Source organism: Dermatophagoides pteronyssinus, unplaced genomic scaffold, assembly GCF_027571235.1.
Source record: "Dermatophagoides pteronyssinus isolate colony J.1.1.1.1 unplaced genomic scaffold, Derpt_VIB-CSIC_2022.12 sq0008, whole genome shotgun sequence".
NCBI lineage: Eukaryota > Metazoa > Arthropoda > Arachnida > Sarcoptiformes > Pyroglyphidae > Dermatophagoides > Dermatophagoides pteronyssinus.
In genome coordinates, this window is record NW_027461532.1 from 1,626,919 (window position 1) to 1,654,093 (window position 27,175).

Consider the following 27,175-nt stretch of genomic DNA (forward strand, 5'->3'; position numbering starts at 1 on the left):
AGATTATTCAGTTCTTTGGCAAAATTCAAACGTTTTAATTTTTCGTAATTTTAAAATGAATTAAGGCGAAAAAAAAATTCTGGGAATCTTTACGTCAATGAGGCGATTATTTTTTTCTATAAGGAAATTTCCCAGGAAAATATGTTACAATGTTTTGATTTTGAGATTTGGCAAAAAAAACAAAACAAATGTTTGATTGAAATTAACTTAATTCTTTTAAATTATTAGAATTATCACGAAAAATATGACTTATTCGAAAAGCCATCATCATTATAATGATGAACAACATCCACTAAACATGATTAATGTAGATGATGGTATGTAAATTCGTCTGGGATTAATCTTAAAGTTAATTTTTTTCTATTTTCGTTTCTATGTTCTCCAATGATTTCTATTTCGATAGAAAATTTCGTAAGAAATGTGGAAAATCAATTGGCCAATATACCTGAATTTCATAATGGTCCTCCACCCGGTAAGTTCGATTCAAAATTTTTACTAAATTAAAAAAAATTCTCAAACCAGACAAAATTTTCATTAAGTAGACAATGATGATGATGATGATGATGATCATTATGATGACGATAGTATATTGTTATGGAAACCTAATCCCGAACGAATTGATGATAATACAAGTAAATTATTTTCATTGTTTAATCATATAACTATTTAACGATTTTTTTCAATTTTTTTTTCTTCAAAGTTGATTTGTTCGTTAGTCAAGCATTCCATCATGGTATCAAAGGTGATCGTGCATTACATATACTATATTTTTGTAATTATGATTACAATTTTGCTCTCAATCTTATTCGTACTTCATTGGTTCCGATTATTTAAAAATTTTTTCGTTTTAAAACGTTTTTGTATCATATTTACATTTTTTAAAATAGAAAGCTGGAAAAATAAATACTTTTCATACTTTAAATACTTTAAGAAAGATTTTTTTTCAGTGCAAAATAATTTCTTTTTTTAATGATAAAAATGGTAATAATTCTGTTGTTACCGACAAGAATGGAATTATTGATTTAAAAAAAAAAATAATTTTTTTCTAAATTAAATTAATTTTACTCTATAAATAGAAATAAATTTTTATTTAAAATTTTTAATATTTTTTGATTGATTGATTGATTATTTTACCAAATACGCAGAAGAAAAAAAAATCTTTCGGGTAATAGAAAGACAACCGACAATAAACAACCAACAAGTTATTATTGACTAAACAAGAGAAAACCAAAAACGAAAAATGGAAGAACAAATCGAACGATTACGTAGAAATTATAATGAAGATGTACATAAATTGAAAAAACAATTTGAAGAAGAATGTCGATTATTGGATGAACATATGGAAAAAGAGATTACAATGGAAAGAAATTATATGGAAAATTGTAATGAAATTGAAATTGGTAAATTAAAAGAAGAGATGGAAAATAAAATCGAAACATTGAATAAAAATCGTTATCAATCAATAGAAAAAAATGAAGCTGATAATAGTCAAGAAATTAATGCAGCAATGGAAAAAAATCGTGAACATATTGAAAAAGAATTAGCACGTGATCGTGAATCATTTGAAATAGAATGTAGAGAACGACGACAACGTTTTGAAGAACAAATGAAATTATTGTTAGTTGTTACAGATCAGCGACGAATTGAATATCTTAAAGTAGAAAATGTACCATTTGTTAAAGCAAATGGAACAATAAAAATAACCGATGAATCATTATTGGATTCACGTTATCGTTTGAAATTTACACGTAATGCTATAAGATCAGCACAATCATGGGCAATGTATCGTGGACAATATCAGGACAAACCAATTATTTGTCGTGTAGTAGTTATATCGAAGATACCAAATGAAATTAGGTAGGAAATTGATTTTTTGTATCTTTTTTCTTAACAATCATTAATTCAACCGTTTTGCAAATTATTATTGTTTTTTTTTCTAATAGAGCAAATATGGATCATTCAACAAAATGTTACAGATACCTATGTGAAAAACAACGACAAGCCGATCATAGTTATTTTGTTGATTTATATGAAATATTTTCAACTGAACAGAAAATTTATATTGTTACAAATGAATATTCATCGAAAACAATGTTAGATGTTATACAACCGCAACGTCTACGTTCACGATCCATGACAACAAAAATAACATATAACGAAGATAATCTAAAAAGATGGTTAGGACAAATATGTGATGCATTGAATTTTATGCATACATTGGCTGTTGCACATCTAAATCTACGTTTAGATAATATTATATTTGATGAACATCAAAATATACGATTAGTTGGTTTAAGTCATTTATTTTGTTATTTTAATTTGGATCAAGAAAAATTTGTGAAAGCACCACGTGTATCACCAACAAATGTATATGATCATTTACCACCAGAATGTTTTGATGGTGATTTTGATGCTTGTCGTGCTGATGTTTGGAGTTTTGGTTTGTTAATATATGAAGCGCATACACGTTCAAATCCACGTAAACAATTATTAACAATATCAAGAGAAAAAGGACGTAGCCAAACACGAAGTATGAAAAAAGTTATTGATCGACAAAATGTTAAATTTCCACCATTTGATTTTGATAAAATTCATAATCAATCATTACGACAAGTATTAGAATTAATGTTGAGCAATTATAATCCATTTGCTCGACCAAATTTTGAACGAATTCAATCGTATGAATATTTTCATCATCAATCACAACAATAACAAATAAATAACATTGATGATTTATAATCCAAAAAAATTAAACATCACTATCACTATTTGTTTACTTTGAAATTTATACCATACAAAAAAAATTTGAATTTGTTGATTACATCCGATAAAAAAAAACAAAATCAATCTTGAAATGATTCTTCCAATGAAAAATGAACTAAATTTAATTTGAACTTGATTAAAATGTAAAAAAAAAATTCAAAATTCAAATTTTTTTACCCACCACAACATAACAAAAGCTAAATTTAAAATAAGGTTGATGACATGATTTGATGATTAAATCAATTGAAACAAGAAAAATATGAACAGAACAACAACCGACAATAGTAGAAAAAAAGTTCCGTTAATGTTCATTTCCTTCCTTGGGCTGTTTTTTATTTTTTGTTCACAATGAAATTTAAAAAGTTTTTTTTTGTTGATATTTGCCTATTGGCTAAACACTCCATTTAGTCACAATTCAATCACAATATTTACATATATTTCAATTTTCAAATGTGAATAACATTTTCGAATAAAATAAAAATAAAAAAGTTTTCGAATTTGAATCATGATTCTAATTCGAAAATATTTACCAACAACAATCATTATTATTATTGTTGTTGTTGTTATGATTATGATGATGTTTGTAATAATAACGGTTAGTTGTTCCAAAAATTCTATGACAATCAACAATAATAACAAATCATCAACAACAAATTGTATTAAACAACCAAAAATGTTAATAAATTTATCGATTATTGATAATAATATTATTAATTATGGTGAAACATTTATTGATTTGAAAGTTGGTTCAAATCTTACATTGACCTGTATATCGGATGTGATTGTATCGGAAATGTTGAATAATAATAATGATAATGATAGTATGACGGAAATAAGCTGGATTCTACCCGAATTTCATCCGGTAATGTTGAATCGAATTGAATATTCTTCTTTTTTTATATTTCTTTTTTATTATATTTTTATAGTATTATGATACAATTTTACCGGAATATATTCAAATTGAAGAAAGATTTTTCCGTAATCAAAGTGGAAAATATTTTGAAAGTCGTTTGAATGTAAATGGTGTTGAAATAAATGATGTTGGTTATTATACATGTACATATAGAAAATATATACATCTTATTCATGATGAATTAATGGCTATACATAGTTCAACAAATACTATTTATCTTTTTGTAACCGGTAATTTTATTAATATTATTTTTTTCAGGTTATTTCATAAATAAATTCTTTTTTTTGTTTTTCATATGGGTAGATTATGAAAATTTATTTGTTAAATCAGTACCGGTTATGATGGCCATTTATGGTCGACCCGGTGAAATCAATTGTAGACCAACATCATCATTAGCAATGATTGAATTATTTTCGGTTGATGGATCAACACGTAAACATTATTCAATTTCATATAAACAAATTGATTATGAATGGACTAATTCATCATTATCATCATTTTCCACATCGATGGTCATCTATAATTCTCGTCGTGGTTTTTTATTATCAAATATAACTAATGATCATTATATTTGTCGTATACATCTTTCTAGATTTGAATCAAATCATTCCGCAATAAATATAACATCCGATGATAATATTATTATACATTATACAAGTATGTTAATCATATATATGATAATAATGATTTTAGTGATAAAATTTAAACCAAAAAATAATAATAATAATTTAATTAATAAAAAGATGGTGTTGATTATGCAACCAAACCAATTATTAATTATGATAATTTTCCATATACATTTATCGGACAATCATATCGATTAAGTTGTTTAACAGAAAAATCACATTCAAGTCAAATTTTTATTAAATGGAATTTTGTTAATCAAGCTTGTTATGAGGTATGATTATTATTATCAACATCAACATTATTATTCATTAATTATTTTTAATTAAGATGAATATTTTTTTTTTGATTATTATTAATATTATTATCATTTTTTTCCTGCCATGAGAATAGCAAAATTTAATGAATATTAATTCATCATCATCATCATCATCATCGTTGTCGACAATGATCAAAATCAGTGATGTAGAAACTATTGTTCAAAGTAAAGGAAAAGAAAAAGTACGACAAAATATAACATTCCTGAATGTTGATCGTCGATATAATAATGCTAAAATTGAATGTATCATAACCGATGTATCATTGGCACGTAAAATTGAATCATTTACATTAAAAATCTATGGTAAATCATTTATAATAATAAAAATACATTTTTTTCATATAAAATTCTGTTTGATTTCTTAATTTATTCTTTCGTTATTTTTCAATTTATTCTTTTTATTTCAATTCAAAAAAATTCAGATGAACCATTATTGAAAATTATTCCATTATCACAACCATTTCAAATTTATCGTTGTAATTCTGAATGGCATTATGAAGTAGATATAATTGCTATACCCGATGATATTAATTTGATTCGTTTAAATTGGTACAAACCGAATGTTTTGAATCGATCAATCAATTATGGTGATACACGTATTTTTCTATCAAAACAATATTCATCAAAAATTATTGTACCCAATAATAATGAAAACATGAGTATTTTCGGTAATCCTAATCGTATGATTCGTGCAAGTATTGGTATCAAAAATTTATCACCATCTGATAGTGGTAATTATCTACTTATTGTTGATCTTATGAATGGTCTCGTTCAACAGAATCAATCAATTGAATTGAAGGTTCTTGATTGTCATATAAGTATGTAAATAACAAAAAAAACAAAATTTATCTGAAAATTCTCATTCATCATTGTATTCATTTTTTATTTATATGTTTTTTAAAAATAGGCGATTTAGATGATAATTATATCGTATATATTTTAACCATTGCTGCCATTATATTTATAATGTTATTATTTATATTTTTACTTGTAAATCGTATACGTATTGAAAAAAAAGCTAAACAAGAATTAGAAATTTTAAGTATTAATCTATTACAATCAAATGTTATTAATAATAATAATAATAATAATGAAAATAATGGTAAATCTATTGTTAAGAATTTTGATCCAAATATACCAATACATGAACAAATTGATTTAATACGATATGATCATCGTTGGGAAATACAATTAGAAAATATTGATTTTGATTATCAAACATTATTGGGACAAGGTGCATTCGGTAAAGTATATAAAGCAATTGCATATGGTTTGCATAAAAATCGTACACATGCATATAATATGATGATCAATGGTATTGATTCGAATGATTTAGAAAATGATGATAATGAAAATTCTTGTGCAACAATTGTTGCCGTTAAAATGCTTAAAAATTCAGCAACAATGGAACAATTAAAAGCACTTTCAATTGAATTAAAAATTATGAATTTTATTGGTCATCATATTAATATTGTTAATCTATTTGGTGCTTGTACATCAAGATTAATTAAAGGTGAACTTTATGTAATAATGGAATATTGTCATTATGGAAATTTACAACATTTTTTGCAAACAAATCGTGATATTTTTATTGTTATTAATTATGATAATGATGTGGAAAATAATAATAATAATGATGATGAATACAATAATCGAATATCATTTATGTGGGATGAAAAATTTAATAATAATAATAATAATAAAGATGATGGTAAGTTAGATAAACATAGACAAATTTATATATTAAATTTCTTTGACAAATAAGCAACAAAAAAAAACTTCTTTGAAATTCCATGGAGGACAAAAAATCCATTATAATACAATGTGATATTTGTTCATGATGATTCTGATGAAAATGAAAAAAAAACATTTTTATTTATTTTTCGTTTTTTTTCCTCAATCTTTTATATAACAAAACATAATAGACAGAATTTCTTGGATTGCAAAGAAATTCAATATCAACAACAACCAGCCTCAGCAACAACAACAACAACAACAACAATCACAACAAGATTCAAATTTTCCTTGGCGACAATCATGGTTGGAAATGAAATCTTATCCAAATAATTATCTAAATAATAACAAAAATCATCATAATAATAATAATGAATGGAAAACATTATCGACAAAAGATTTACTTAGTTTTGCATATCAAACAGCAAAAGGAATGGATTATTTGACTAGTAAAAAGGTTTGTTTGTTTTTGTTACTATTTTACATAAGATTGTTGTTGTCGTTGTTGTTAGTCTATGTACACAACATCAGCATCAACAACAAAAGCAGATATTCTAATTATAACTTAAGTAATAAATGTGAAATGGATATTTTATCTGTAAATATTCTTTTAATACACCAAAAAATAAATATATATTAGGTAATCCATCGAGATTTAGCTGCACGTAATGTTCTTCTATGTCGAAATGGTATTGTAAAAATCTGTGATTTTGGTCTTGCACATGATGGTGGTAGTGATGATGATGATGATGATCATCGTGAAAGATTAGGTAAAATTGGTCAACATAATCGTAATAATGATCCTGTTGAAAAATATCAAGAACGTTTGCCAGTTAAATGGATGGTAAGTAGGTAGAATATGAATTATTCAAGCATTAGATATTGGTTGACTTTTTTTTTGTTGTTGTCCTGTTTTATCTGGTTTTGCTCTATTTTCGTTTTTTTTTGTGTGTGATGTCATTGAATGGTCATTATTTTTCTTCATTTTCCGAAAAAAAAATCATTCTAGGCAATCGAATCATTATTGGAAAGAAAATTCGATACAAAATCCGATGTATGGTCATTTGGTATTTTTCTTTGGGAATTATTTACACTTGGTATGGCACCATATACTGGAATAAATTTTGATGCAAAATTTTTGAATAAATTACAATCCGGTTATCGTATGAAAAAACCTAGATTAGCATCACAACCAATGTTTGTATTTGTATTTGTATTTTTTTTTCGTAATAACCTTTTGCAAAATGAATAATTAATCCTCTTTTTCTCTCTCTCTCTCTTTATTGGATTGATTTGCAAATCTAATAGCTATGAATTAATGTTGGCTTGTTGGTCATTGGATCCGGAACATAGACCAAATTTTGAAATGTTGGCCGAATTTTTTCAACATTATTTGGATGAAAATTTTATCAAGGTTAATCAATTCTATCAATAAAAATTCTAAGAATTCTATTTTTAATGTTTTTATTTTTTTTTCCAATTCAACAACAGAATTATGATCAAATTTCTCGATTATACAGTCAAATTAACGATGAAAATGTTGATAACGATAAAGTGATTAATGATGAAAATGAAACACATTTTTATGAAGGTTTAGATCCAGCATCATCAACAAATAATGAATATTTATACATGTCTGAACAACAACAACAACAACAACAACAACAATCAAAAATCATATTGGATTGTAATTATTTACAAATGGACAAATATTTTTATAATATCGACGAACAACAACAACAAAATTTTTAATAAAATAAAATTATAATAAAAATTGGTTCATTTTTTTCAAAAAAAAACATAAAATTTATTTTTTCATTTTTGTTTATCAATCGAAATCATTGACGTAACAGCACCTTGTTTTATGGTTGATAAAGTTTTACATTTATCAATAATACAATTAGTCAATGGATGTTCAAATATACATTGTTTTGAACTGATTAGAATTTGTTTGATTATATGCAATAAATCAGTTATAGTTAATTCTTTTTTTAAAATTTTTACAATAATCAAACGTATTAATTCATGTGCAGTGAATACCATAATCAGATAGAATATAAATAAACATCTATATATACAATTAAAACGATTCCAATCAGTATATGCCATTATGCTTGTAAAATGAAACCAAATAAATGGTGATGTTATAATGATTTGTGCAAAATTATTCCAATATTTATCAACCAATGTTATCGAATATTCGGTTGGCATTATTGATAAAACTTGTTTCTTTAAAATGTCCAACATTTTTTCTTTTTCTTTACTTCTTTTTATTTGCTGTTGATGTTATACACAAGGATCAAACGGAAGGATAGGTCTTTACTTTGTCAAAAGGCAGCAGCGACGGAGAAAATTTCTTCAGAAAGATTTAAAACTTCTTTTTCACTTTAAAAAATAAAATTCTTTGGAAAGCAAAAATCACAAAGCAAAAAAATTGATAAATCAGGCAAAAAAGAAAAATAGAAAAAAAAATCTTTTAAAGCTAAATAAAAAAATAAATTGAGAAAAATATTCAACATTCAAATGAATATAAATACTGTTTTCGAATCAAATGTAAATGAATTAAATTTTTGAAACAATTAGAAATTTAATGGAATTAGAATTTTTTTCTCCCCAATGAAACAATAATATTCTAATCTGGTTAACAATATGTTATTATTGAAATAAATTCTTTCATTAACGAATCAAAAAGTTTTTGCTTTTACTAAATCCCATCTTCTGATTTTTATCACTTTAGAATTTAGTAAAGCAAAACTTTAAATCATCGGAAAAAGAATTCATAGTTTCTTTTTTTTCAAAAAATCATACCAAAAAAAACGAGAACAAAATCACAAATTCAAATTACGAGTGTTTTATTACATTCTTCGCTTTTCTTTTTCGCCCACATTTTTATCATTTTTTGATTGAATTCTTGGGTTGGTTGATAGACAATAATCATTATTATAAAAATGATGTTGACGGAAATTCAAACCTTTAGGTTTTATTATTTTTTTTTTTTTTTTTTTGTAAAAAAAACACCGAATGTATTTGCTTGTCATTCTATTATTAGTTCCAATTCCGTGATAATTTTTTTTCAAGCAGAAATATATGTGTGTGTGAAAATAAAAATAAATAATATCCGAGAACAACATTTCATAATTGACAATTTTCAAGAAGAAGAGAAAAAAAGAGTGAAAGTAAAAAAAAATGATCGGTTGAATGACAAATTTGTTTGTATGGTTTATATTTGTTATATAAAGTTGTTACAACATCATCTACATGTTATGCATCACCACCACCCTCATAATCATCGAAAATTCTCGGTTTTCTATAATAATATTAATAAGTTCATAATTCGCATGGCGAAGCGCAAGTCACAAGACAAAAAAAAAAATAAATAAATACTTGTTCCAGGCAATAGTTATTATTATAAAGCGAAAATTATATTATAAAAAACGAACATATAAACGAATGTAATAATATTATTATTATAAACATGTTGTTGATATTGTTGATTTGAATCTTTTCAATGACAAAAACATCTGCATGAACGAATTGGAAATATTTTGTTTTATTCTTGTTTTCTCACATCATTCACTATCATATTTGTTTGATATATATTTTGTGGGCATAGATGTGTAAAAGAATCCGAAATCATTTTAAATATACATCATATGGTTTTCCAAAGAAGATGATGATGGCGGTGATGATTTTCTTTTCTTATTCTTGAATCATACAAGAATCACATTGCAGGATCATTTATTCGAGTGGAAATACAAATTTTATTTATAATTGAATAGAGGAAAAAGATTTAGAGGAAAAGGAATTTCATTTGGAATTCTTAAAATAGAACAAACAAACCAAAAAATAATAATAATAATAATAAGCAAAACGATCATATACATGGATTTAAATTTAATAAAATTTTTACAAAGAAAATGAAAATATCGATTACTATTGATCGATACTATAGAAATTTGATGTAATTTTTATTTTACATTCATTAACATTTTGTTTTATAATTTGATCATCATCATTATTATTATTATCATCATTGTTATGATCAATAGACCGTTCATGGTTGATAGTTTTATCCATATGTTCCGAAATTAAATTCTGATCATTGTCAACAGTATTATTATTATTATTATTATTTTCATCATTAAATTTTTCATTGATTGACCGTAATGTATTTTTCTTTCGTTGCTGTAATTGAAAACTATTGAATGGTCCATGAAAACTATGATGATGAGTAGTAATTACGTTTGAGCGAAATTGTTTTCGTTGTTTTTTATCATTCGATAATGATGAAGAAGGTATTCTTTGACTTTTATCATTAATATCAACATCATCATTATTATTTAAAATTATTTGTGGTTCAATCATTGAATGATGATTTACTAATTGTCTATTAACATTTGATGTTCTCATCATCATCATTGTTGTTGCTGTTGTTGTTGTTTTTGTTGATGTACTACGTCTATGTTGTTTCATACAAAGAATATTTAGATATCTAACTAAATGTTTAATTTCTTGACGATAATGATGATTAAGCCAAAAATAAATAAATGGATTATAACAAACCGATGACATAGCAAACCAATGACATATGAAAAATATATTTGGATCACTTATACGATTATTTGAAAAAAAATCTGAATTTAAATGAAATATATTTAATGGTAACCAACAGATTGAAAAAACGACAACAACTAATGCTAACATTTTGATCGGTTTTCTTCTTGAACGTTCACGTAATGTATTTATACTGGCATGATATTTTGATAAACTTGTTTTTGTTATTATTGATCGTTGTTTATTTGTTGGTTGTTGTTGATGTTTATAATGATGATTGACATTATCATTGTTCATATTATGATTTGTCAAATGAATTACATTATCGATTTTATCATTTGATTTACTAAATGATTTTATAGATGTTGTTGCCATCATTGGTACATCATTATTTGATGATGTTGTAACACAATTAATATCATCCAAATTTTCATCACTTGTATTTGGTTTGATTAATTTACTCCAAATATAAAAACTAATTCTTATATAAGCAATAGCTGTTATCGATAATGGTATTGCATATTGTGTTAAAAATGTAAATAATGTTACAAAACGACGATATGATATTTCTGGTTTTGGATATATAGCACGACAACGTTGTAGATGACCAATATTGACAACACGATTGAATATAATATTCGGTATTGAAAATAATGCTGCAGCAATCCATATTACAATTATAATTAATGATGTTGATAATGTTGTTGTTATACGTTTATTTAATGGATTCAGAATTGCTTGATAACGATCAATAGCAATGATTGTCATTGTTAATGTTGAAACATATCTATAATAAAACAGGAAACAAGAAAATCAGATAAAGAAAACAAAAAACAAACAAAAAATCAATCAATCAATCAATCAAGTTATTAGTTAAATCAATGATTAATATCAATAAATACGCATGCGATATTATTATTCTGGTTGATAAACAGTAAACAGAATAACATTATTTTCAGATTGTCAATATAAATATTAAACATATAATATATTTACAAAATTTCGAAACAAAACTATTAAAAAAAAATGAACCTAGATCATGATTAATTCAACTGATATTTTTCTCTTTTTTCCATCTTATATATTGTACCTATATTTGACTATTTACGATTTAAATATGATTCTGAAATGGGAAAAAATAATATTTCACAATCCGATATATTCATGCACTATTACACACTATTTACGCACAATTTATTTAATCATTTCATTTGTATTTGAATGAACAAACATTTTTTTTGTTTGTCAATGAATTAAAATGAAAAACTCAATAACATTCAATTTTCATTCAAATGAAAATCGAAAAATAAAAAACAAAAATAGCTTTAGGAATTTTATCAAACAAACATTTTTTTTTGGGGGGGGGTTTTCATTCATTTTTTCATTGTATATCGTTTTGCAAATTCTCGAGATTTTCTTTTAGGTTTTTTATTCGATTGATTTATTATTCGATTGTTTGGAAAATCTATTCAATTTACAAAAAAAAAATTCCTAGAATAATAAACAATGTTTATCAACAACAACAGAAACTCAAAATATTTTCCCATTTATAAAGGTAAATATAAATTTTTATTATTATTTTGACATTTTTCAACCGAAAACAAACAAACAACAACAACTGAATTTAATGATGTTAAAGGGTGATCATTTTTTTGATAAAAAAAATATGACTATTGTGGAATTGTAATTGGATTATAGAATAGAATTATAAATTGTTATTATTTTTATTTTTATTTCGCTCAACGCAATAATTTTCATCACTAAATTCATATTTACTTATACTGATCATATTTATATTTATTTTTATTTTTATTTTTTAATTGGTCTGCAATGAAATAAATTTTGTTGATCACTATCATCATCATCATCATTTATTTCCCTTATGTGTTGAGAAATGTTTGTTTTGTTTATCACACATTCGCAGATAAAACTATCTGATTTATGATAAGAAAAAAAAAGAGGAAATCCATTCGACAAACAAAACAAATCAAAAATTTTGTTTTCCGGAAGTCAAATCGAAAACAAAACAAACCAACAAACAAACAAACAATCAGAAAAAAATTATTTACAATTCGGATAGAATGTATTCAACAACAAAAAAAAAGGAAATCTAGAAAAAGAAACAAAACTAATAAATTATACTGGAAATATAAAGATGATGTAATTGGACAATATCATTATTATCGTCAAAGTTATTTGTGATCATCATCATAAGAATAAACCATTGCGTTCATGTTTTTCATCCATATTAATTGATAATAGTTGTATCCATCACATAATTTAATTTTTTTCCCTGAACATAAGATTTATTTATTTTTATTTTGTATTTTGGTATTTTCCTTCATACAATTTTCTGTTATATTTTTAGACAACAACAAAAAAAAAGAGCAATTTATTTTTGTTTCAGAACAATTTTTTTTTGTTGTTGTTGTTGTTGAAACAAATCAATAGACCAAACGTAAAAGAATTGTCGTCTCATCATTTGTTCCTCATTGTTGTTGTTGCTGTTTTGGTTGATTTGGTCGACTATAATTGAAAATTTTTTCCTATTATCTATCGCCTGAATTTTTAGAAATGAAATGTCAAATGATTTTGTTATTTTGATATTGCTGTTTGTCCATTTTTTTCCGAAAAGAAAATTCGTCTTTGTTCAATTTGAAAAACGAATGTATTTCATTTCGATTTTTAAATTTCTTTTTTATTTTCTCACACTCACACAAAAACGGTTATAAATTTTAATTGATTCAATAACTTTTGCATCCAACTCGAATTCTGATATCATTCTATCAATAATTTACTTGTCGATAAAAAAATTGAAAACAAAAAAAATTTATCATTATAGTCACAGACTATTATCAATAGATGTCGTAATGATCGATTACTTTGGATTAATATGATGTTTATCATCACATTCAACAATCCACCCAAATTTACTTTAATAAAAAATCCGGAAAAAACAAATTTCACAATTCATTCGTTTGATTTTTTATTTGTATATGAATATTTTATTCAAAACCATCCCATCAATTTAGAATCAATATTGTATATTTTTTTTGTGCTGTTGTTGTTGATTAAATTTTAAAAAATAAATAGTTTCCTTGAAATCATTGCTATCAATATTCAAATTTTCCAGACAGAATATTTCATCATGCGAAAAAAAAAATTCACAAAATTTAAAATAAATTCTTCAATCTAAATGAGACAACAATAACAATTTTGTTTGAAAATTTGAAACAAATAAATAAATAAATAAAACAAAATTTGAAATTTGTCCATCATACGAATCATGCATGTTTTTTTTCACACATCTACTATCTTTTTCCGCATTGATGACAACAACCGAATAATATTTCCTTTCTGGTTTTATAATCCAAATATCTCAATCAAAACAGTGAACAAACAAAACAAACAAACAAACAAAAATATTGTGATGATTAACCAGAAAAAAATAATTATATTGTAACGATACGATAATAATGATTCTCTCTCTCTCTCTCACTCTTTTTCACACAATTTTTATCATATTAGTTAATTATCATATATGATTAATGTGACCAACCATGAATAACGATGATGATGACCACTGGAAAAAAAGAAAATTATTGAAATTCATATCATTTTTGTGAAAAAAAGATAATTCAATAATCGGGAAAAAAATAGCGATAATAATACGATAAGACACGAAATTTTGAAAATAAATTCTTCTCACACAAAAACCAATTTGCTAATCATCAATTTATCACAGCGAAGCAGAATTTCATTTTTTCTTTCATTCTAAAAATGGTGAAATAAACATGCACACACACACACACACACACACACACACACACACACAAAATAACAGCGGTAAAGTTTTTCCAAATAATTCAAACGTAAATTCTTTCGGTACATTTTTTTGTTGTTGGTATTCGCTTTGAAACAATCATAAATATCCGCTTGTGTGTGTGGGGGGGGTGAAATTCAATTAGCAATCCTAATGATGTGACTTTTTTTCCCCTTTGAATATTTTTTTTTTTGTTTTGTTCTAAGTTGATTGTTAATTTATAAACCTATGTGTATGTGTGTGCGTAAGCATTTTCTGAAACATCTGGTTAAAATTAAATTATTTTTCCGCATTGCTATTTTTTTAAATGATGATGATGATGATGACCATAATAATTTTCTTTTAAAAATTTTCATTAAAAAAAAATAAAGGGAAAAAACATTATACTTACACAGAAGTGACCTGTATTAATGGCACCAGTATACATAATAATGATCCAAATGGCCAATCATTTAATAAAATTCTTGCCAAATTAAATGGTATATTAATAACAGTCATAATTAAATCGGATAATGCTAAATTTGTCATCAATAAATTTGTTGATATACGCATATGTTTACGTTTAAATACAACATAACAAACAATTAGATTACCAAATAATGATATAATCACAATTGTTAAATAAAATGTTATTATTAATATATTACGACGTGTTAATGTTGCACGATATGATGGTGATGAATAATTATCTAGATTCATAATAAATTCACGTAAATTTTCAATAGTTTCCGTTATATTATTATTAACATTATTTCGATTATTTTGTATTAAATATTCGGTTGATGATTTTAAATTTAAAAATAATGATATTTTATCATCAACATTACTACCACCACCACCACCAACACCACCACCACCATCGTTATCATTATTATTGGCGTTATTTAAATTTATTGTAGTATGATTCATGTAAAGATCATTCAATATTGATGTCGATGTTGTTGTTGTTGTTGAATAATGATAATGATAATGATGATTATTCGGATGATTATGATTTCGATGTTTATGATGTAAAAGGCTATTATTCAATGGTTGTTGTTGTTGATAATAATGGAATTCAGTTGATTGATGTTGTTGTTGTTGATAATGATCCATAAACGTTTGAGCAATGGTCATCATCATTATTAATGTTGTTGAAAAGAATTTTCTTTTTTTTTGTTGGAAAAAAAATTTTAATTTAAAAAATTCAATGATCTATAATCGAAGAAGTGACCATTCAAATACAATGATGTAAAGTGGAATGAAATGAAATTTTGATTCGGAGAGAGAAAAAAAAATTGAAAAATCTAGAATTTTTTTTTAGATAAACGATTCTGTGTGTGTGTGTGTGGTAAGTGTTATTGTGTAAATAGCTTTCTACGCATTGGCGGCGATCAATTCATTTTTCATTTTTCATTTTTCATTTTTTCATTTTGAACAACCAAGATAAAAAAACAATTAATGATGTTAAATTTTCAAGAATAATAATAACAAAATTCTATTTTAATATAATGATCACTTAGTCACATACATACACACACACACACACACAGCAGACACATCATGCAGAGAATAAACAAAATGATTCAAAAAAAAAGAAGAAGAATTTGTGAAGTGCAGGAAAATTTTATCGAAATTTAAGTTTAATCAATTTATTAATGTTGTTGTTGTTGTTAGTGGTGAATGGTAATTGATTGATTTTTCTTCTTTTTTTTGGCCCTTTTCAATTATCTATTGTAAAAAAATTTCAACCAATCAACAAATTCAATTAACCGAGAAAAAATTCGTGAATGATATGATGATGATGATGATGAAAATGAAGCAAATTGTTCATTGTAATTTGATTTTATTTTATTTCTTGTTTAGAAATGAATTTTTTCTTCTTCTTCTTCTTCTTTCGTCGGCAGTTTAATTTGTAGATGTTTGTATTCGTTTTTTTTCTTCTTCTTCACAATTTACAAATGATGATGATTATGATGAAGTCAGTATATTTTAATTTTATTGTTGAAAAGAATGATATAAATTTTTTTTTCCTTATTTGAAAACATTATCAATAAGATTCTTTATTATGAAATAACTGGGGGTTTTTTTTGAAAAATTTTCTCTGGCTTGAATCAAAATGAAAGTTGTTTGATAAAACAGACACAGGCAGACAGAATAAACGTCAAACTACATAGTATATGTGGTGAAATGATGTTGTGTGTTCGTAGTAAAGAATTATTATTGAATATGCGCGGATGGAAAAGAATTCGAACACTACCATTCACCTAACCTTATGCAAGAATTGAATGGGTAAACAAAACAAAACAAGAAATGATCATTTGTAATCGAGAATGCGTCGTTTGTATTTAGTAATAAAAAAAATACAATATATTTTCTATAAAAAATATTTTCTACATTGTTATATTTTTTTACGACTGAATTTTCTTCGATTCTGTAATTTACTGATTTTTTCCACAAAAAAAAGAAAATTGCCATTAGTTTTTTTTCGAAAAGTTATCTCAAGGAAATCAGACGAAATTTTCAGATGAAAACATCGAAAAACTAGATAAACTAATTCCTTTTTCAATCAGTTTGGCTTGATCATCATCATTGATTAAAAAAAAGAATAGAAAATCTAGAAAAAAAACCTAATCAATAAATGAAACAAAACAGGGAAAAAAAAGCAAAATTGACAAGCATGGATTACTTTGATGAAAAACAAAATACATATAAAAAAATGTAGTATTGGAATTCTTATACAATATGATAATTGTAATAATTTCTAATTTTTATCATTAACAAACTATGCAATAAGAATCAAGAATTTCATTTTCGAAAACAAAAATTTCAAGAATAAGAATTTTCATTCAAATGGAAACAAATAAGCCTTTAATTTATGATTGTTCATACAAATACACACACACACACACACACAAACAAACAAACAATCTTTATATTTAAATGCCATCTTGTTGGCAGTGTGTTAATTTAATAAAATTATTATTATCTTTATATTTACAATCAATGTAATTACACAACACACATAAACATTAATCATTAGGAATAAAATCAAAATATTTTCTGGGTTATAACCATAAAAAAAATAAATAAAAAAAAGGTAATGATCCAAGGATATGATAAATAGAACGAATCATAAATAGTAAACAAATAAATAATTTTATCGAAGAAATAAAAACCAACCAAACAAATAAAATAAAATTGTGATAAATTTTTTCTGCAATATCCATTTCTTTTCTTTTTTTTTGTTATTGTTATTATCATTGTTTTTCGGTTTCATTTGAGTAACGACGACGACGACGACAAACCTGGCAAATGAAATTCTTTTTTTTTGAATAAAAGAAAAAACCGACTAACTTGAAAGTCAAATAATAATCGGAAACAAATCAGTAACGCTGAATGAAAAATGACCGATTTTTTTTTGTTTTGTTTTGTTTCGCATCATGATCAAGATCAAAAAAAAAATGATGATGATAAAACTGAATGAGAAAAAAAAATCCAGATATTTTCTTTTTCATTCATTCATTCATTCACCCAAAGCAAATATGAAAGACAAATTTATCCAAATGGAAAAATAATGATGTTGGTTGGTTGGTTGGTTTGTTATAGTTGGATTGAAAAATTTCTCTTGAAACATACATCATTATCACTGTTTTGAATATTTTTTATTTGAATTTATTTGTTCCCCTTATTGATTTGAATATTTTATATTTAGACCAGGAAGAAGAAAAAAAATAAATAACATAGAAAATAGATGTCAATTTTAAATTATTATAAATGAGAGAATTTCATTTATCTTTATATAGCAGCTAATTAAAAGTTCGCTTACAAAAAAAATGAAATTAATTTGTTCAATTATCCAACTATAGAATTTATTCATTTAGTTCAGTAAATATTCAATTAATTTTTTTAAAAGAAAAATGATGCTTTATTCTGTAGAGCTTGATGTTTAATCATTGATTTCATAATATCCATTGAATTAACATTATTATTTATATTTGAAATAATTGCTAAATGATATTCAAACCAATCGGAAAAAATTGTTGCAATTTTTTGATCATTAAATGATAATTTTATACGATCAATTAATAATGTAAAATTTTGATGTAATGGATTTGCTTGTATACGATATGGTAATTGTGAAACAATAAATCTTTTTTCAAATTGTTCATAACCAATTAACATAATTAATATGATTATTGTTAAACAATAAAGATCATGTTTAAATTGTATACGTAGTTGATCATTTTCTTGATAAAAATAATCAATAAATAATGGTGATATTGCATATTGAATACTTTGATTTGGTATATCAAATGGTGATAATGTTTGTACGGATTTTTTTACAGGAAATATATAATTATCCAAAATATCAACCAATTTAATACAATATTTAATTTCATTAGTCGATTTATTACTATCATCAATATAAAGTAGAATATTTTCGGGTTTTAAATTTAGATGAGCAATTTTAAATTGTCCATGAAGAAATTGTAAACCATCAATAATTTGTTTTGAATAATCTCTTACCAATGAAATTGTTAATCCTTTTGGATGATTTTTATATATAGCTTCTTTAAGATTCATAACAGCCATTGGCATAATAAATATGATTTGATATGGTAATAAATAACAACAATCATTATCATTGATTTTTTCATAAACTCTATAACGATGATTTGGTTCACCCATATTGAATGTATGGCCATTATAAGCAATAATTTGTTCATAATAAACTAAATGTTTATTACTATTATTATTATTATTATTACTATTATTATTAATAAACGAATTTTTCAATAATTTCTGACAAACACTACGAAAATATTGATAATGACGATAATAATCGGCCATAATTAATGAACGTTTCATTTCACGTTCACGATGTAATAAACAAGATAATAATGTTGTCGATATTCCATTAGTATATTCGATTTTTTTTCTTATACTTTTAAGATCGATAATTTTTCCGCATAATTTTGTTGTCATTATTGATTTTGTTGAATTTTCATTTTCATTATTCAATTTTGGATTCGAATCATGATCTTGATTCAATTGCTCATATTTAACTTGAAAAATTTTACCAAAATTTTCATTTGATTGACAAATTGGTTGTAAAATATTCAACATTTTCATCTGATTACTATTATTATTATTATTCTTATTTTTATTATCATTATTATTATTGATATTCATATTAATGCTATCGTTATCATCAATAAATATTGTTGAATTTAGTTCATTGATTATCATTTCTTTGTTATTGTCAACAACATCATCATCGCCATATTCATTATTATTATGTGCATTATAATTTGACCAAGTTATTATACGTAATATTTGAGAAAATTTATTGACCAAAGATTTTTCTATTCTATACATGGTTGATGATTCGGCCATCATTGCTTTCTTATTATTATTTTGATTATTATTATCAACATCATTGTTATTGTTAACGTTATGATCCATAACGGAATTTTGTCGAAAAAATAATGATTTCAATAGAAATAATGTATATATAATACTATTTATCAATATAAATGCAAATATTGTTTTGGTCATCATATAGAATGATTCAATGATTAGAATATTTTTTAAACAAAATAATAATATATATGAAAAATATTCTAAACTTTTGTTGATAAATATTTCCAAAAAATTTTGAATCTTGAATAAAATGGAAAACATTATTTTTTTTAGAATGATAATAATGATGACCAAAAGAATATAAAAAAAAAACGATTATCGGACAGAATTGATAATGGAAGTTGAAAAGTTTTTCACTTGAGATTCTTTTTTGAGTTAAAAAAATACAAACAAAATAAAAATTACTAAAGTAATCGAAATGAACAAAACAAAATGATTTTTATAACGATGATCGAATGGGAAAAAAGAAATTAAATGAACGAATTTTATTTTTAAGAATTATTATTATTATTAAAAAAATTTTAATTAAATTTACTGGAAAAAAAGAAGAATGATTTTCCCATTGAAACAAAAATTTTCTAATGCAATTATCAATGTAAAAAGAACAACAGCGAAAAACTTTTCGATTTTTCATTAAATTACCAAAAGAAAAGAACAATGATTTTTGTTCCAAAATAAAATGATAATGTTATCAACTTATTTCAGAAACAAAAACAGAAACAATAAATAACATTATCTATTGTTGTTGTTGTTGTTGTTGCTTCATAGTGCAAAAAGATCTTCAAGAATCTATTTTTTTCGGTTGTTGTTAAATCTCTTGGAAAACAATTAATGTTTCTTTCTTTTTTTTGTTCAATTTAAATCAAATGATTTGATTTGATCATTGGAGAATGAATGACGAATTTTTGAACATTTAGAATCATTTAAGTAATCGGTTGATTAAGACATTATGATAAACACACCAAACAAAAAAAAGCTTAAACGATCCAAAACAAAAAACAAAAAAAAACAATGCAATATTGTTCAACAACAAATGTATCCGGATTTATTTCGATCCTAATTACACGGATCCAGTGTATATTATTATGATAATTAAGTATTTAAGTATTGTTAATGATGTCATTCTTAATAAATAGAGACAACAACAACAACAACAACATCCATAATACTCAATCAAATCACTTTTTTTTCATATGCACTCCTGTGAAAATACTTTTTCTTGATGATGATGATTATTATGATGATGTTAATCAACATCGATTCTTCGATTAACATGGCAATAAATATTCAATGAAAAGATCTGAATAATTGATCGATTTCATTACACACACATTGCCAAAGACTATAGAAAATCCAATGTCATTTGCTGTCATTTACAAAAAAAAAAAAAACAAACAAACATCTCTTGATTTTTTTTTTCTTGAATAGCAAAAAAAAAATTTATGAATAAAATGAATACATGTTATTCTTGCATCATGATCATCATTACCATCATCATCAATCATCAAGATAGTCACATGGTGTGTGTGTATGTGTGTATATGGGATGTTGTAAAATATTTATAATAATTGAAAAATGAGAAATTTTTTATATTTCGCACTCCCAGACACCCATTTGATTTTTTTTTTTGTTTTCTATTTTGAAACCAAATTCCAAAATCTATCGAAAAGGTTATGATGAAATATTCTTTCTTTTTGTTGTTGAGATGAATTTATTCAAATACTGTGATGTGGATGTTACCATTTTTTTTATATAAATAAGACAACAATGGATACAAATAATCGATGAAAGAATTTTCTTTCTTTTCTTTTCTTTCTTTTGGATTTTGATGAAAGTATGATCGATTGATGTTTAAAACAGAGGTGCACATCCCATATATCAATATAAAACAATTTTGTTATTGTTTTGTCAATGTATTTTTTTGGATAGAAATATCAACAATCAATGGGAAAAATGAGAAGAAACAAAAACCAAAATACAATCCAACAAATTGATTTGGTTTCTGTGTTTTTTTTTTTATTGTTGTTTGTAAAAAAAAATTTGTAATCATTTTTATCATTATCATCATCAAATCAACAACAATAACAACATTATTGTCGATAGTCTCAATATATAATTGGCGCCAATACAAAAAACATCAAACATTGAACAAGTTTAAGGCCATTTTTTTTTTGTCGTTGTTGTTGAATGTCGATGATCGATTGACTTCAAAATTAACATCAAATAAGACATTTGTATTTGGGAATTTAGATAAGAAACAAGCAAAAAAAAAAAAATTATTCATTTGTTTATTCAATTGTTTGGTCTTATTTTTCTCGGGGGAAAAATGGAAATTTTTTTGAAGAAATTTTCTGTAAAAAAATTCCAAGAGAAAATTTCCGTAATTTTTTTAATGTTCCACCCCAAAAAATGCAAATTTTCTTTTGTTGTTCCAACATTTTCTTTATAAAAGATGAAATTAAAGATAAAATTTATGAAATTTTTTAAAAAAATGAAAAATAAATGAAATGTTTCCATAGATGAAAATCAATATTTTCTGGTCTGACTTTCAAATTTGATTATAATCAAAGTAACATGATGACAATAGCCAATTTTTTTTTGGAGAGAATTTTACCACATGTTACGTCTTATCCCACCACTTTACTTGTATATTGATACAACAGCAACCAGAAAAAAAACTTTTTCCGTTTTGTTTGAAGTATTTTTTTTTTTTGTTTTCTCTATTAAATACCTACTAAATACCAAAATGCATCATTTGATTGATTGATTGATTGATTGATTAGAAACGATTGATTGGATTCAAACAAATTTATCATTCACAATCTGTTTTTAATCATAATTGCTTTGTAATTATTTGCTATTATTGCATTGTATTGACAAAAAAAGACAAAAAAAAAATAATAATTGTTTTTTTTCCCATTATGCTTATCTTATCGAAAACCATCATACATTCATACAGTAGCAACAGCTATCATCAACAATTATTAACCATTAATGGAAAAAAAGGAGTATTTTTCTAGAAAAAAATAAAGATGAAAATCAAAGAAAAAATACCGAAATAATGAAATCGACCACCATCATCATCATCATCATCAACATTGTCATTAATTATTGTTGGAACAAATTAATGTTTTCAAATTAACGAGAAATAACAAACGATTAATAAGTTCGACATTTTCATTATCATTATCATATTATCAACAAACAACAACAACAACAACATTATAAACTTAAAAGCAGTGACAAATTTATTTCTAATGAAAATGAAAAAATTATTCATTAATACGATAATCGATAATTATTCGATTATAATTTTATTATCATTAATTTCGATTATCATTTGTATACCGGTTGATTTTGAAACGGAAACAAAAACATTGTTCAACAATGATGATGAAATTCAATCAAATAATAATAATAATAATAATGATTCATCAATTTGTCTAACAAATCAATGTATCTATTTAAGTGAGTATAATTCTTGTTTGTTTTTCAACAATTGTCATTATTTCATTCAAAAATTTTATCATCAGGTGGACAATTTCTTTCGTCAATCGATCAGGAAATTGATCCATGTAATAATTTTTATCAATTTTCTTGTGGTCGATGGATATTAGAACATCCTATACCAAAATATGGTAATCATTGGGATCAATTTCAATCATTTGCATTATCCATTAAGAATCATCTGAAAAGTATGTTTACTTGTTTGATTGAAATCTTTCTAATGAAACTTCCATTTTTTTTTCTTTCTCTCTCTTATTTGAATAGAACATCTTGAAAATAAAACAACATTCAATTCAAATTTAACAATTATTTATGAAAAATTATATGAATTTTATAATGGATGCAATGATAAAAGTTTGTAAAATTATTAGGTTTTGTTTTCATTCGAAAATTTTAAAAATTAATCCATTAAATTACTACAGAACAACGAAACAAAAATGGTTATGAATCAATCTATCAGATTATCGATAATATAGGTGGTTGGCCAATGTTGGATGGTCATCAATGGGAACATCGAAAATCGGCAAATCATTATCGTTGGGAAAATGCTTATGTAGAATTATCACGATTAGGTCAACAATATTTAATAGGTATTGAACCTATTATTGATTTTCGTAATACAAGTAAAACTATTATCAAAGTAAGTTTATTTTGGATTTTTAAAAATTTTGAGTAAATAATTTTTTTTATCATTAATTTTTTCTTAATTAAAGCTTGGACCACCATATAAAACATCGGAAAATATAATTAATCTAATGAAAAAATCAAAAATATTATCAAGAAAAAATGAAAATGATAATAATCTTTTGGTTGGTGATCAACTTGAACAAACAAAACAATTATATATGAAAATGTTAAAACTAATAAGAAAAAATCGAACGAAATCTAATCATAGTAATAATAATGATCAATTGAATGATGATGAATTAATGTCAGATATTAATAAAATGATTAATTTACAAATTCAATTACAAAATGATGCTAGCCAAAGACATTCAATGGTATATTTTCAGGAAAATTATGAAAAACATTTATTAAATATATCGACAATCAAATCAAATATCAATTTCGATATATCCTATATACTTGAAGGTATTTTTGGTCGTAATTTTACCGATGATGAAGTATTATTTGTATTGGATATTGAATTTCTAAAACAATTAAGTCCATTGTTACTTGATACACCGAATCGGTAAGTTTATTGATGTTTTTTTTGTTTTATCTTAATTTGAAAGATAATCATAAATTTTTATCTATAGAGTTTTAGCCAATTATATATCAACAAATATTGCATTTCAATTGAGTCGTCATACAACAATTGAAATGTTAGAATTATTAGTTTCGAAATTGGATTCACCCGAAGTATTATCAAATATTTGTTTTATGGAAACATCAAATTATTTGCCCGAATTGTTGGGTAAACTTTATACTGATCTTTATTTTAATAAAAATTCACGCGGTAATATTGGTTCAATGGCACAAATGTTACGTGATTCATTTCGACAATTACTTAAACAAAGTGAATGGATGGATACAAGTACAATTAATGAAGCGGTAAAAAAATTAGATTCAATGGCAATGAATATTGCCTATCCAGATTGGTATAATAATGATACATTTTTAATGGAAAAATATCTTTCAATGGTAAGTTGAAGATGAAGAAGATGTGCATCCATGCACTCATCCTTTTTTTTACAAAAAGTAAATTAATTAATCAAATTCTATATTTCACAATCTCAGTATGAAGATATAAATTCAACAAATTATATACAATCAGTGATTAATGTACTTCGTACTAGACAAAATCAATCAAATGAATTAATGAATAATGAAATGATTGCCAAAGCAAATTCAACTGATCATTCAACCATGTATGTATCTTTAAAAAAATGATAATTTATTGGATTTCTAATATATTACAATTGTAAAAAATTAATAGATGGCCAATGCTACAGATAACCGATGTGAATGCATTCTATTATTTTACAACAAATGGTGTTTGTAAGTGAATTTTTAATCTATAGTTTTATTTCAATTTTTTTTTTTTAAATAATTTCATTGTTTTATTTTTGTTTTTAAAAACAAAGATCTACCTGCAGGTATCATACAGGATGATATTTATATGGCCGATTTACCTAGGTTAGTTATTTTTTTAATGTTAAAAAAACAAAATTATCATCATTATAATCTTGGTATGAATAATTTTGTTTTAGTGCAATAACATTCGGTTCGATTGGTATGATATTGGGTCATGAAATGACACATGCATTCGATAATAGCGGTAATTATTTTTAATAATTTTTCATTTTTTGACAAACAAAAAATTCATTTTTAAATCAAAATCATCAAGGTCAACTATATGATGAACATGGTGAATTACGAAATTGGTGGACAAATCAGACAAGAAAATTATTTGCCGAAAAAGCTGATTGTTTTGTTGATCAATATTCAAATTTTTCGATCAATTCGGCAAAGGTAAATTATTTGGTTGATGTTATTATAAAATGCTGAAGCCTCTCTTTAATTTTTGCAATTTTTTTTCTTAAAAATTCACTTCTTTTTTTTCCACCGAAAATGATTTACCGATCAAAACAAAAAACGAAACAATACAAAATCCTATCTATAAATAGGTGAATGGTCTACAAACATTGGCGGAAAATATTGCTGACAATGGTGGATTACGTGAAGCATATCGTGTAGGTTGAACCAAAAAGAAAAAAAATTAATTATTTTCTTCAGGATGAAATTGTGTGTGAGTTACAGAGAGAGAAAGAGAGATAATAATCGAATAGGATCGATCGATCGATTCAGTAGTTACAAAGAATTTATTTGAGTTTATAAGTGGGAGGAGGGGAGTGTATAAAAAGAAAATCCATTATAAATTCTTTGAGCAAATGAAAAAAAAAGTAAATATAACAATTTTGATCTAATTTTTATTTCTCTTTCACTATTACTACCGCTTACGACACACATACCGGCATACTTACTTATCAAATAGGCATTCAAAACAAATGAACATAATGGAAATAATAAACGTTTACCAGGTGCAATGTCTAAATATACACCTGATCAATTGTTTTTTATTTCATTTGCACATGTAAGTATTTTATTTTATAATTTATCAAAACAAATAAAATACAGAAATTAAATTAAATCTTTTCTAAATAGATGTGGTGCACGAATATGGATCAAAATGCAGCGATTAATATAATTGAAAACAGTGTACATAGTCCACCATCAGTTCGTGTACTTGGATCATTGGCAAATTTTGAACAATTTTCACATACATTTAATTGTCCAATCAATAAACCGATGAATCCGGAAAAGAAATGTGTTTTATGGTAACAAAAAAAAAATAATAAATTAAGATTTTCTTCCGTTTCAAACATCCTTTCAACCATCATCCATCATCATCAATCATTACTATTTTTTATTATTATTATTATTTATTTTAATATTAAGAATTCAAAACAAAAAAAAATTACTCATAATTCTTTTTATATTTTAAGTTTAAATAAGATTTTTATCCAAA

The 27,175-nt window shown here is 24.6% G+C and overlaps 6 protein-coding genes across 7 annotated transcripts; 4 read left to right on the forward strand and 2 right to left on the reverse strand.

Moving 5' to 3' along the window:
• The first annotated feature begins 135 nt into the window (after positions 1–135).
• Positions 136–922, forward strand: LOC113788930 (uncharacterized). Its single transcript, XM_027338395.2, has 4 exons — positions 136–317; positions 404–472; positions 543–632; positions 701–922. The coding sequence occupies exons 1-4, from the start codon at positions 245–247 to the stop codon at positions 832–834; spliced, it is 366 nt and encodes a 121-aa protein (XP_027194196.2). The 5' UTR covers positions 136–244; the 3' UTR covers positions 835–922.
• Positions 923–1,096: 174 nt separating this feature from the next.
• On the forward strand, positions 1,097–2,784 carry LOC113788908 (uncharacterized). The gene is made up of 2 exons (XM_027338372.2): positions 1,097–1,857; positions 1,944–2,784. Exons 1-2 carry the CDS (start codon positions 1,241–1,243, stop codon positions 2,710–2,712), a joined length of 1,386 nt encoding a protein of 461 aa, XP_027194173.1. The 5' UTR covers positions 1,097–1,240; the 3' UTR covers positions 2,713–2,784.
• A 144-nt stretch (positions 2,785–2,928) lies between these two features.
• On the forward strand, positions 2,929–8,309 carry LOC113788910 (uncharacterized). 2 transcript variants are annotated; one of them, XM_075821123.1, is made up of 12 exons: positions 2,929–3,625; positions 3,690–3,906; positions 3,980–4,333; positions 4,420–4,574; positions 4,694–4,922; positions 5,042–5,437; positions 5,527–6,330; positions 6,545–6,810; positions 6,994–7,197; positions 7,363–7,550; positions 7,662–7,767; positions 7,845–8,309. In XM_075821123.1, the coding sequence occupies exons 1-12, from the start codon at positions 3,269–3,271 to the stop codon at positions 8,103–8,105; spliced, it is 3,537 nt and encodes a 1,178-aa protein (XP_075677238.1). In that variant the 5' UTR covers positions 2,929–3,268; the 3' UTR covers positions 8,106–8,309. The 2 variants fall into 2 exon arrangements, 1 of the variants encoding a protein (XP_075677238.1); XR_012846408.1 differs by lacking the exon at positions 7,845–8,309 and having other exon boundaries at positions 6,994–7,201.
• On the reverse strand, positions 8,132–8,864 carry LOC113788923 (uncharacterized). The gene has a single exon (XM_027338389.2). It carries the CDS (start codon positions 8,598–8,600, stop codon positions 8,169–8,171), a length of 432 nt encoding a protein of 143 aa, XP_027194190.1. The 5' UTR covers positions 8,601–8,864; the 3' UTR covers positions 8,132–8,168.
• A 305-nt stretch (positions 8,865–9,169) lies between these two features.
• LOC113789030 (uncharacterized) lies at positions 9,170–16,963 on the reverse strand. The gene is made up of 2 exons (XM_027338516.2): positions 15,122–16,963; positions 9,170–11,694 (listed from the first exon to the last, which is right to left on the reverse strand). Exons 1-2 carry the CDS (start codon positions 15,850–15,852, stop codon positions 10,287–10,289), a joined length of 2,139 nt encoding a protein of 712 aa, XP_027194317.2. The 5' UTR covers positions 15,853–16,963; the 3' UTR covers positions 9,170–10,286.
• A 6,107-nt stretch (positions 16,964–23,070) lies between these two features.
• Positions 23,071–27,148, forward strand: LOC113788907 (neprilysin-1-like). Its single transcript, XM_027338371.2, has 14 exons — positions 23,071–23,604; positions 23,670–23,831; positions 23,908–23,997; positions 24,066–24,283; positions 24,357–24,835; positions 24,903–25,287; positions 25,384–25,514; positions 25,583–25,644; positions 25,731–25,782; positions 25,857–25,924; positions 25,994–26,118; positions 26,274–26,339; positions 26,642–26,740; positions 26,812–27,148. The coding sequence occupies exons 1-14, from the start codon at positions 23,394–23,396 to the stop codon at positions 26,986–26,988; spliced, it is 2,325 nt and encodes a 774-aa protein (XP_027194172.2). The 5' UTR covers positions 23,071–23,393; the 3' UTR covers positions 26,989–27,148.
• The last annotated feature ends 27 nt before the right edge of the window (positions 27,149–27,175 follow it).

Coding starts and splice junctions, on each gene's coding strand:
- LOC113789030 (XM_027338516.2), bottom strand. CDS start 15,852: ATGATGATGACCATTGCTCAAACGTTTATGGATCATTATCAACAACAA. Junction 11,695..15,121: donor TTAATACAGGTCACTTCTGT/GTAAGTATAATG, acceptor GTTTTATTATAG/ATATGTTTCAACATTAACAA.
- LOC113788910 (XM_075821123.1), top strand. CDS start 3,269: ATGATTCTAATTCGAAAATATTTACCAACAACAATCATTATTATTATT. Junction 4,575..4,693: donor TTAATCAAGCTTGTTATGAG/GTATGATTATTA, acceptor CCATGAGAATAG/CAAAATTTAATGAATATTAA. Junction 4,923..5,041: donor ATTTACATTAAAAATCTATG/GTAAATCATTTA, acceptor AAAAAAATTCAG/ATGAACCATTATTGAAAATT.
- LOC113788930 (XM_027338395.2), top strand. CDS start 245: ATGACTTATTCGAAAAGCCATCATCATTATAATGATGAACAACATCCA. Junction 318..403: donor CATGATTAATGTAGATGATG/GTATGTAAATTC, acceptor CTATTTCGATAG/AAAATTTCGTAAGAAATGTG. Junction 633..700: donor ACGAATTGATGATAATACAA/GTAAATTATTTT, acceptor TTTTCTTCAAAG/TTGATTTGTTCGTTAGTCAA.
- LOC113788908 (XM_027338372.2), top strand. CDS start 1,241: ATGGAAGAACAAATCGAACGATTACGTAGAAATTATAATGAAGATGTA. Junction 1,858..1,943: donor AAGATACCAAATGAAATTAG/GTAGGAAATTGA, acceptor TTTTTCTAATAG/AGCAAATATGGATCATTCAA.
- LOC113788907 (XM_027338371.2), top strand. CDS start 23,394: ATGAAAATGAAAAAATTATTCATTAATACGATAATCGATAATTATTCG. Junction 23,605..23,669: donor AAATCAATGTATCTATTTAA/GTGAGTATAATT, acceptor TTTTATCATCAG/GTGGACAATTTCTTTCGTCA. Junction 24,836..24,902: donor TTACTTGATACACCGAATCG/GTAAGTTTATTG, acceptor TTTTATCTATAG/AGTTTTAGCCAATTATATAT.
- LOC113788923 (XM_027338389.2), bottom strand. CDS start 8,600: ATGTTGGACATTTTAAAGAAACAAGTTTTATCAATAATGCCAACCGAA.